Source organism: Penaeus japonicus, unplaced genomic scaffold (assembly GCF_977035675.1).
Source record: "Penaeus japonicus unplaced genomic scaffold, GWHDUDI00000001_assembly GWHDUDI00000030, whole genome shotgun sequence".
NCBI classification, from domain to species: Eukaryota; Metazoa; Arthropoda; class Malacostraca; order Decapoda; family Penaeidae; genus Penaeus; species Penaeus japonicus.
Window position 1 is genome coordinate 10807070 of NW_028234432.1, and position 10000 is coordinate 10817069.

The following is a 10000-nucleotide window of genomic DNA, read 5'->3' on the forward strand; positions in this document are numbered from 1 at the left end:
CAGGACCACTTGTCAACAAAGTTTTTGTTGCTAATGTAAGTTGTAATTCGTGCAGTTTTTTAAAGATTTAATTTGTTTTTCTTTTCTTATATTTTTTCATAGTGATATAATAAAGATATTTGTATCTGTTATTTTCATTATTTGGCAAATTCACACAATGTCCTTTCTTAATCAAGCATTTTCTGTCAGTAAAATTAACCCATTGTGGACGGGGCGCCTAACGATCTAACTGGTCGTCAGGGCGGGCAGTCTACGACACTAGTGGCACCTGCTAAAAATTAGAGGGACAGGGGCAGGGTTTACTTCACCCTCTGGGTAGCACAGACTAGCTCAAACAATATTTTTCCATAAATCCATCATGAAATGTGGCTTTAGGCTGACTTTGGAACCCTGTAGCTCTGGAGCTAATGCCATTACAGCCATAATACTTCATGACTGTGTGTGCGCTTCAACTATGAGCAGATCCCAATGTCGCATCATGTACGCATTGACTCCCATCTTTTAGGCATGATCGGTGCCGACATGTATTATGACACCCGTACACAATGGGTTAATGAGTATGATTTTGGTTCTCTAAGAAATATAAACTTTATCCTCTACAGCTGGATTACAAAGTTGATGAAAAAATGTTGAAGGATGTGTTCAAGATTGCTGGAAAGGTTGTATCTGTTGAAATTAGTAAGGACCAAGATAACAAGAGTCGTGGATTTGGTGTTGTGGGTAAGATTTGACGGTATTTTAAATGTAGAGAAATCTCCAGTCTGACCCTTTTCCATTTCTGAGGAATGTTATGAATTGATTACTCAATTGAATTTCATGAATTAAGCAGTTGAGAGAGAACTAGATCATGATATTTTATTATACTCTTACTAGAATCCAGATAAAAGTGTCCATATTTTAAACCACTTTCAGAATTTGAGCATCCAGTGGAGGCTGTACAAAGTATTTCTATGTTGCACAACCAGACATATTATGACCGCAAGATGAGTGTGCGCATGGACCGTGTCTCTGAAAAGCAGGAATCGACTGCAACGAAACTTCCTCCTGGCCTCAAGGGTCTGGGAATGGGTTTGGGCATTAATGGGTCAGCCCTGACGGATGTTGCCAGTAGGTGCTCATTTGTTTGATGGACAAGTCATAAATAGTTAAAGATCTTGTTGCAAAATGTTAATATCAAAGTTATGCAGTTATGGTATTTCTCTATTAATATCTATACAGGTGTAGATATTGATATTGTTAATATCATTTTACGGTGAATATGCATGTGTATGTATTGAATAAGTATACTTAATATTAGTATATGCAAATATATGAATAAAAACAAATCTATATTAATACTTTAGTTTTATCAGTTATGTTTATTTTAGTACGAAGTCTGTGCAAATGCTTAAAATTAGGATTGATTAGGTTTAGAATCTTGGAGATAGGCAGGATAAATCTGTTATTTTGGCTTAATTTGAGAGGCTGGGTTAGGAACAGGTGCACAATGGCATTATATTCCTATCAGAATTTTAAGGTGTATTGATTAGGTTTTTGAGATCCTTGTAGATTTTCTATTAATTTGTGTTGTCAATAAGTGAGAGTACCAGAAGTGCATATTTGAAGGAAGTGGGTTGATGCGGTGATGTGCTACATACTTCGGTTCATTTGGTGACAATTTTCAGATTACTTTTTATTTTTTTATTCATGCATTTTTTTTATTTTTTTATTTTACTTTTTCTTCATCTCTTATCTGTGTGACTGAAGGGATGTTGAATGTGCTGTAAAGATAAAAAGTAAGAGAGAAAGAAAGTGTATCCATCTAGTTGTTGATATGACAGCATCAGATGACACGATGCCTACTTTCTTGTTACAGATAATGTACCCTCCATTAACCCAAGTATCACAGGAGGTAAGGTGGACGTGACAGCTTGACTCTAGGGTCAGCTCACCTCACTTTTGTATTACCACATTTTTTTTCTTTTTCTTTTTTGTAGTAAATGAGTGGTTCTATGTTTTTTGGTGATGGAAGAGGGATATTGTTCTTGTTCATGTTGGTCTTCCAAATGGAAAGTTGTTCACGGTATAAGAAAATAATTGAAGAATTTGAATCTGAAGAATTAGACTGTACTGTGATGCATCTTTTGTACTTAGTGGTCTTCTTTGTTAGGTAGTGCAAGAGCAAAAAACAGGAATAGGTTAGTTGGTAATACCAGTTGTTAATCAAAGGACTGTGGTTATGCTCCCCAACTCTTACTTATCCCCACACACCAGAGTATGAAGGCGGTGTTTCAGAAACTTGGCTTTTATATACTTTCAGTACTTTCATGTTTCTGTTGAGCTACAATTAATTAATCTATTTAATTAGAGCAGGGTGAAAGGCTGTTACTTATTTCAGACTACCCTTTATGTAATGATATTTCCTTTGGAAAATGTGGACGCAAGTCCAGATACAAAAAGTTTCATGAGTACCGACTCGGGCTGTTGGAAACTGCAACTATAGATATAATATAATAGCACTTCTTTATGTATAAGTGTTTGAAATGTATATATTATATATATGCATATATAATGTCTATAAATTATGGGCTCTGTAAGAGGCAAATGCCAAGACATACTCAAATTACTTCAAAAGGAATGTGGATAAGATCTGATTCAGTTCTGGTTTAAGATGTTTCCAGAATTTTTCTTCTTTAGTAGTCCTAGGACTAACTATGAGAATATCAATGAAGTTGATTACTTGATAAGGTTATTTAGGTAGCTTCCAATCAATGCACAGTTTTGATTGTAGGTATGTATCATGACTACAAATGAAGTATATTCATAGTAGTACTTAATTTTCAGAAATTTGTGAAAGCTGTAGGTATGTGTATATTTTTTTCTTGACAGGTGTATAAATACTAACTGCTCCCTCTTTCTCTTACAGCTTTACCAAATGCTGTTGCCCAGGGTGTGTCAGGCATGGCCAATGTGGGTGCCATGGCATCAAATATGGGGAACATGGGAGGTGGCGGAGGTGGTGGCCAGAACATGGGGGGGATGGGGATGATGGGCATGGGAGGAGGAGGAATGGGTGGAGGCATGGACAACATGAACAGTGGAATGGGAGGGAATATGGGTGGTGGTGGAATGGGTGGAAACATGGGGGGAGGCAGCATGGGAGGTAACATGGGAGGCGGTGGTATGGGTGGTGGAATGGGTAATGGGATGATGGGCAACATGGGCATGGGAACTGGCATGGGGAACATGGGCTCGGGCATGAACTCGTCAAACATGGGCTCAGGCCTGGGGGGTGGTCTTGGCAGTAGCCTGGGTGGCGGAAGTGGGTTCATGAACTCCAACATGAACCGAGGAGCCATTGGAGCCAGCTCAGTAGGGAGTGGCTCAGGCAGTGGGTATGGTTCCTATGGATCAACTGGGCTGTCTCGTGACTATAACCATTCCAGCAGCAGCAGTAACAACTACACCAGGAATGTCATTCAGCTGAGCAATGTGAGTTGAAATGAGTCTCTCCTGATTTGATTTGCTTTACGTGTGTTTTATGATATTAGTTTTAAGACTTACTTTTGAAGAGAGTAATAATTATTGATAAAATCTCGCTACAGTTACCCATGGATTATACCTGGCAAGCACTACGAGATCTTTGCCGTGAGTTTGGAGACATCAGGTTTGCTGAGATCAGATCGAAGGGCACTGGAACTGTGCGCTTCCAGACAGAGGCAGATGCTCGTAGAGCAGTCGGTATCCTTTAAAAAAAAATGTGTTTATAAATGAGATAATGGTAAGTCCAATAGGTACTATGTCGAGGTGTAGAAGCCAACTCAAGTAGGTTGGAAGACACTGGTATTTTCAGATTTACATATTTTATTAAATGATTGAAAAGTTAGTATGTCTAGGTGGAATGGAATAGCATTTTCAGGAATTATTTTTTTCAGAATGATTTAGATAGTTACTATGTCTGGGTGGAAAAGATTGGCATTTTCAGAAATAGGTTTTCTTGAATAATTTCTCACAGTTGATTAAATATGATAATTATGCTCTTGAATGTGGAGGGTTACCCTCTATGCTAGCCCTACCATGTTGGGTAGTAACTTTCCTCCTGTTAGTTCTTTGTGTTGACTTTTCCACAATTTGTTCACTGCTGCTTTTACATATGTCTGTTTCTTCATATTTTATTAATATTTAGTATGTCTGATTAATAAAAAATTTGTTTGATGTATGTAGCAGTTGCATGCTCTACATGACATGACTTTATTCAGGACAGGGTTAATAAGAATTTATTTTGTTGATCGGAACTTAGATATTGAATAGTTAGATTCAGAACATTTGATAGTAATAAGGTGATTTACATAGAATTGATTGGCAGGCTCTGCTTAACACAGGTAAGGTTTTTTTATTTTTGTTTTTCGAGATATATTCCTTAATTCCCTATTCAGAAATGCTCGACCGCCAGCGTCTGGATGGAAGAATCCTGGATGTTTGCCAGCTTTAATGCTAGTCAGAGGGGAGATCACCGGGACTGTGTTGGGATAGGGTCGCGACTCCACTTGGGAGTTGCACCTCCTTGCCACACGTCGAAAGGGATGAGAGGGGCGTGTTTTATACGAAGAAAGACAACTGACAAGCTGCAACCCAAGGTAATGGCTGCTTACTTGGGGGCTAGTGTCATCTCAGACCAGTAGCCCATCTGTTTCTGGAGTTGACGTTCGTGAAGGATTGGCTGTCGTGGAGGATTGAATTATGCCTAGCTCGGACTATTCACAAGCTTTTGGTTTTGAAGAATGAATTGATGCTGTGAAGGATTGATGGAGTTGATGACAAGGATGTTTATGGAATTCTAACCAAGTGGGAGTTGTGTATTTCCCCAACAAGTGGCAATATGCATATTTTTCCTTTTTTCTTTTTTTTTTTCCTTTTTCAAATCTTCTTTTTTACCTAGCATCACTGTTCCCAAGATGTGGAGGTGGTTGCGTCTGTGCTGGATCTTTTGATAGTTACTTCATGTATTGGTACAGGTATTTAGCTGTCCAAAGATTGAAGAGAAAGATTGTCGTTTAAGATACATGTGTAAGTCAGTAAATAGATCAAATAACTGTTCTTGCTGTCATTTCTGGAAATACATAAGAGAGATTATTTTATTTTACATTACTTTCTCGTATCTTAAAGTCATAGCTCATATTGTTTGGTCCTTTCATAGGATGTGTTTTGCACTTTTGAAATATATTTTAAGATATAATTGTCGAGGAAAATTTTCTGGTGTCATTGAAAGATAATGGAATTAGTATAACTGGATCATTGTACCTGTTCATAGATGATGATATGATGTAATTAGCCAATAAATGGGCAGTGGGCCTTCTTTGCTGTTGTTTTTTCTTGTTGTCCTCTTGACCGATTTTTTACCCCCCAGTAATTGCTGTTGCTATGTCTCTTGGTTTGATCTCGTGTCAGCACATAATGTTCAGTGAAGAAAATGGTGAGTCTAAAGGTGAAGATGTAGTATGTACTCTGCCAAATATTGGTAAGAACTGAACTATGCATCTTTTTTTATTCTCCATTCAGTGCCATTTAGAAATAGCAGATATTGTGCTAAAGATGTGCTTTTTTTAGATGGGAGAAAATATGGTGACAATGCTTATAATTTATACTTTTTATTGGTTGATTTGGGAGGTGAAGTCCTTTGTTGATTGTCCCCTCAAAGTCACTGGGTTGACTTCTAGTGATGATAATCCTCCTTTGGGGATTATCAATACACCTTCCTTCTTCTCTTGTAGCTTCTTAAGGATGTGTTTGGTTAAGAGCAGATTTTCAAATCACTTTATCTTGTATTAGCTTGAGTATTAAGATGATAAAATTTTCAGTATCATTGGGTTGAATATAGAAAAATAGATTTTATGATATTTATATCTGAAATTGTGAATGTATTTCTTGTTCTGACAAAGTGCTTGCACTAATATGCAATAATCTTTTATGTTGAGTCAGTTGGTTTAGATTGGTTTTTGCTGGCTTATTTACTCAGTTTAACCAAACACAATCTTGCATGATAGGTTATTTTAGGAATATTGCAGAACAGAATTTTGCAGATTTCATGATGCATTTTTATTGTTTTGAGGCACTGGTCAATTGTGAAGAGAGATTAGTATTTGTTGAAATACTGGTGGAGTCAATTATCACACAAAGGTGTGGGGAAGATCAGTTTCTTTGAAGGTTGAGTTGATAGTTGTAAATTACATGATTCACACTACATTTACACTGGTCATATTGGGAATTGTGTTATTAAAACTTAGCCTCAGTGCTGTAATCCATTATTTCACTACTTTTTACCCAATTTATACATCTCTCCCTATATGAACTCTAGATAATGAAAATGAAAAGCTTCGGAGCATATTAAAAGATTTCACTCAATATTGAGGTATTTAACTGTTTGCAGGTGGTAGAGTATTGTAATTTAGATGTTTTATGGTGTTAGTGGTATCCCAAAAAAAGACAGTGTAACAGGTATTATATATGTAAAAAAAATCCCTTTAAATAACATTGGGTGTGAAGCAATAAGAGACAAATGCTATGGGAAAGGATTTTTTTCATTCTATGAATACATCTTTGGCCAAAATGTGAGAAGACTGGTGCAAATGTTGAGATTTTCCATGCATGTTGATAACTAGACTGTTGCTGTGGTCAGAAGGTGAAGCAAGTTTATTGTGAAATGAAAAGGGCCCTGTAGCCTTTCATCGAGATTGCATGGTGGTGTTGCCGCTGTGTGTTGAAGGTTGCCGCCACTGTCCTTGGAAGGCTCCGCCCGTTCCAGCAAGATTGGTGTCGGGGAGTTGGTCTCACCTCAAACAAGTTGGACTGCGACTGGTAAGCCATGCTATGTTTTGTAGCTTTGGTCGTGTCTGTCTGGGGAAAATAGTGGACCCACAAACTGCTGAGTGGATTGGGCACTGATATTTATAGTTCATATATGTATTTTTTGTATTTTTTTATGATTACTTTCCCCCTTTCTTTCATGGACTTTTCTCTACAATCAAAGTGGGAGAAAATCTAGCCTCTTGAGATTGGTGGTGCTAGCTGGTTTTTGCTGCTCTATCCAGTTGGTGCTATAAGTAATTTAACTGCAGAGCTCCATTAGGTGATTTCTGGCATCTGAAATTTTGCATACAATTTAATCTGATTATGGCAAAACCTTCTATTATAGCTTAATTTTATTATTTTTTTATTTTTCATTAAGTGTTTTCCTATGATTTCATCAGCATACATTGCTTGAATGTATGAAAAGTGGGTGTGGATATTTAAAATCAAGATTTAACCAATATATTGATATGATTCAATTGAACATACTAGTATAAAGATCTTATTCACAATGCCAAATGAGTCTTGACACCCAGAGTGCATGTAAAACTTGCTTTTCTTTTGAAGATTATAGTGCAAAGTTACTGCATACAGGAAATTAGATGAACTGAATGGGTTATTGCATGAGATGGTTTACCCAAAATAAAGGAACTCCTTCATTAAATTTCTCAGTAAAATGCAAAGTGAAAGCAAATTTTTAAGATCATTTCTCAGTTTGGTGTACCTTTTCCTTGACAACTTGCAAATACTTTTAGCATAGACCTCTCTACAGTTATTCATAATCTTGATCTTGATATGACTAGATAAATGTACTCAAATGAAACTTTGATTGGCTATTGCAAGACAAACAAGAAGTTTGTTCAGTGTTTTTTCAGTGTAGTATTCCCAAAATGTTTTAATAAATCTGCATTTTTTTGATGTGGTACTTTAGTCATCAGTTGTTTTGTTTAGTGTCTTTCCCTGTTTCACTATCTTTCCATACAAGTGAAATTATTCACGGGATACAATTTTATTGAATAAGGAATGAAGTTTAGTATTGAAATATATTCTTTAAGGAGGCTCACGTCTGTTTTGTATCTCCTGAGAAAAGAATGATATAGTTGCATTATGTGCAAGATTTCTATATCTGGGAGACTATTACAAAGGAATTGTCATCTTTCTCTGTTTTGCTTTTCCTCCATTATGGTCTTTTATTTCTTCCCCTCTCTCTTCTCTGCTCTAGCGTTCTGCGTGTGTGCTGTATGTGTTCACCTATGCCTTTCTCAAGTCACAGTTCTGTGTGAAAATCATGCTGCATTGTTTTTGTTACTGAAGGTCAAAACTATTTAATTTGTATTATAATTTCTAAGATATGTATAGAACCAAGTTTTTGTTAGGTGGCAGAAGGGAGAGTTATTGAAAAGATTCAGAATTATTATTGTTTTCTGTTTTTTAAAATTCATATTGGAAACTTCTTTTTTTAGTCTGGATGACTGGTTATTTATGGTGAAGAGAAGATTGTTGTTATTTAGATAATTAAGATAGGAAAATAGTTTTGTTTCGTTATTTGAATTCTATTATAGCTGACTTTGTTTGAAGAATTTGTTTGGCTGTTGATATTTGATTCTATATTACTAACACATTGTCTTGATTATGTAAAACAAGAAAAAATAGTTTTATTTGATAAACTAAGAAGACTGTCATTCATAAAGAAATTGATTTGGTTATACGCGAACCTCCTTAAGTGATATTATTGGCAAATGGATGTATTGATTGCCCTGAAGTAGTTGTCCATTTGATTGTATAATGAAAATGTAAATATCAGTGGTTGAGGGGCCTATTGCTGTGTTTGTAAGGAAGGATCTTGTTTTGGGAACGAACAAAATGAAGGAGTTAGTTTTGTTATGTTGAGCAAGTACTTTGACATTACATAGTATGAGACAGTAGATTATTCCATGTAGGAGGTAAATATATATATAAAAAAAAAAGGAAAAATATAGTTCAACAACGAAATATCAAATTGGAATTGAAGATCAAATATATTGGATTGTAGCAGTATGGGCTTGGAAACAAGAGGCCATACTGACACATTCAGTTAGTGGATGCTTCCTGGTGGAAAGGTTGTTTTGTACTCCCACACTTGAGTGCGTTTTACGTTGTGCAATATTTGTCCGTGAGAAGCATGTTTTTCTGTTAAGATAGACTGTAATTTTGAAACTTATTAACTTTCTTAGTGACATGACTAAAGACTTTTTTTCTTTTGCTTTTGATTGGGTTCTGGTGAGGTAGGGGAGGTGATGGTGATGATAACAAGTTGTTCTGGTTGATATTCAGCTGTGCAATAATATGGTATTTTGATTCCTTGTTACCATCATTATTAGCTATCCAGTGTAGTCCATAGAAGAAAGAAAGAAACCGTTAGCTGTGCCATACTCTTTTATTTATTGGCATGACTGCAACTCCAAGTATTAGAATTACTGAAGTGTACCTGAAAGTTGCAGTAGAATATGAAACTAGTACTCTTTGGTGTGGACAGAGGGAGAAGTGGGCCGATGAGTAAAATGTTGGTGTATGGTTTTACTCTAGATATTTATTACTTTTTGAAAAGTTGATGTTAAGGTTTGGTTCAACCTTTTTTTAATATGAACAGTGACAATTCTTTTGACTAGATAATTTTTTGTTTTTTTGTAATCTTTTGACTTTGGGTCATTTGTTCACTCAAGTGCTTGCTTAGAAATGAGTATTATACATCTTGTCATAATTTTACCCTCTGTATCTTTGCAATTTGGCCCATGCTCTTCATGGTTTTAAATTGATTTGTTATTGAACTTCCAACAGTTGAAGGTTTGTAATCTTGCACAGCTTTCATCCAGATGTTTTACAAATTCACCAAGCTTTTACAATGTCCAAACACTTATTTATAGATGCTAAATGTGTGACTATTTTTGTGGTGAATGATTCTTCAAGTGATTTTGTATCATGCCAATAATCACAGTAAGTTGCCATATTTACATTTTTGGAACTAAACACTAATTCTTCTGTGTCATTTCAGATGAGCATTGGATCGAAGCAGGTGAGTGAGAGCAGAAGTGATTGCCAATGGTGGGTGTTGCCATTTCTGTTTTGTTAGTTTAGTATAGAGAAAAATTTTGTAGTGCAGTTAGTTTAGTATAGAACCCAGTTTAGCATATGCTAT

General features: G+C 36.0%; 1 protein-coding gene across 5 annotated transcripts in view; it reads left to right on the plus strand.

Annotated features, from left to right (window-relative positions):
• rump (heterogeneous nuclear ribonucleoprotein rumpelstiltskin) overlaps window positions 1-10000 on the plus strand; it is a 31806-nt gene that overhangs the window by 21175 nt on the left and 631 nt on the right. For 2 of the 5 annotated variants that reach the window (XM_086555046.1, XM_086555048.1), the window contains 7 exons: window positions 1-35; window positions 603-720; window positions 913-1107; window positions 1856-1891; window positions 2906-3471; window positions 3585-3720; window positions 4416-5337. The exon at window positions 1-35 is cut by the window's left edge and continues 166 nt beyond it. In XM_086555046.1, coding sequence (XP_086411172.1) covers window positions 1-35; window positions 603-720; window positions 913-1107; window positions 1856-1891; window positions 2906-3471; window positions 3585-3720; window positions 4416-4471 — 1142 coding nt within the window. In that variant the 3' untranslated portion in view covers window positions 4472-5337. Of the gene's footprint in view, window positions 36-602; window positions 721-912; window positions 1108-1855; window positions 1892-2905; window positions 3472-3584; window positions 3721-4415; window positions 5338-9856 lie in introns of those variants that run through there. The other 3 variants (XM_086555047.1, XM_043037096.2, XR_006224462.2) reach the window with 2 other exon arrangements.